The 619-nt window shown below is 47.2% G+C and overlaps 1 protein-coding gene across 1 annotated transcript; it reads right to left on the bottom strand.

Moving 5' to 3' along the window:
- Positions 1 to 5: 5 nt before the first annotated feature.
- On the bottom strand, positions 6 to 616 carry LOC108525756 (A-kinase anchor protein 4-like; the record flags this gene model as incomplete). Its single annotated transcript, XM_017866608.1, is given in 2 exon segments — positions 6 to 526; positions 529 to 616. Coding segments are annotated over 2 exon segments (609 nt in total), but the record flags the coding sequence as incomplete, so codon positions are not given.
- Between the last annotated feature and the right edge of the window lie 3 nt (positions 617 to 619).

The following is a 619-nucleotide window of genomic DNA, read 5'->3' as shown; positions in this document are numbered from 1 at the left end:
TTTTCCAGTTGTCCATCCTTATCTCCCATGAAGTAGAGCATGGGCACGTTAAACTGGGAGGCTGCAATCCACTGCAGGACAGCCTGGAGCTGCTTCTGCAAGCTATTTGTAGAGCACTGATTATTGACAATTACTTCATGTCCAAGAGAGTCTTGATAGTTCTGTGGCATTGCACCGCTGTGAATGCACCTGGTGCCCCTGAAATTGGGCTTATCTGCCGAGGCTGCTTGTTCTTCCAACTCAGCAAGGGCTGCCCCATCGTTGCTATACTTCGCTATGATAAGGTAGAGCTTCATGACAGATTCTACCAGTTTATGTATAAATTGCCAGTTCACTTGCTTCATCCCACTGATAAAGTCAAGTTCTTGATGGTCCTGGCATTGTTCTTCCCCTTTGTCAGATCTCTTGGACATGTAAGTTGCTTTGCTTGCCCTGGGCTCAGAATGCTTGTTCTCACCTTCGCGTGGATCCTCACCTTTGAAGGGGTTCTCATTAAGCAGTTTCTCAATCAGCTTTAGAATGATGGCATATCCATTTTCTGGGAGTCCAGGGGTTGGTTCTCCTTTTGACAGGTGGATGGTCCAGGGGCTCTGTGAGATTCAAGGTGTTTCACTGAAGG

This window comes from Rhinopithecus bieti, unplaced genomic scaffold (assembly GCF_001698545.2).
Source record: "Rhinopithecus bieti isolate Rb0 unplaced genomic scaffold, ASM169854v2 repeat_27861, whole genome shotgun sequence".
In the NCBI taxonomy this organism is placed as follows: domain Eukaryota; kingdom Metazoa; phylum Chordata; class Mammalia; order Primates; family Cercopithecidae; genus Rhinopithecus; species Rhinopithecus bieti.
This window is presented reverse-complemented; position numbering and strand designations above follow the sequence as displayed.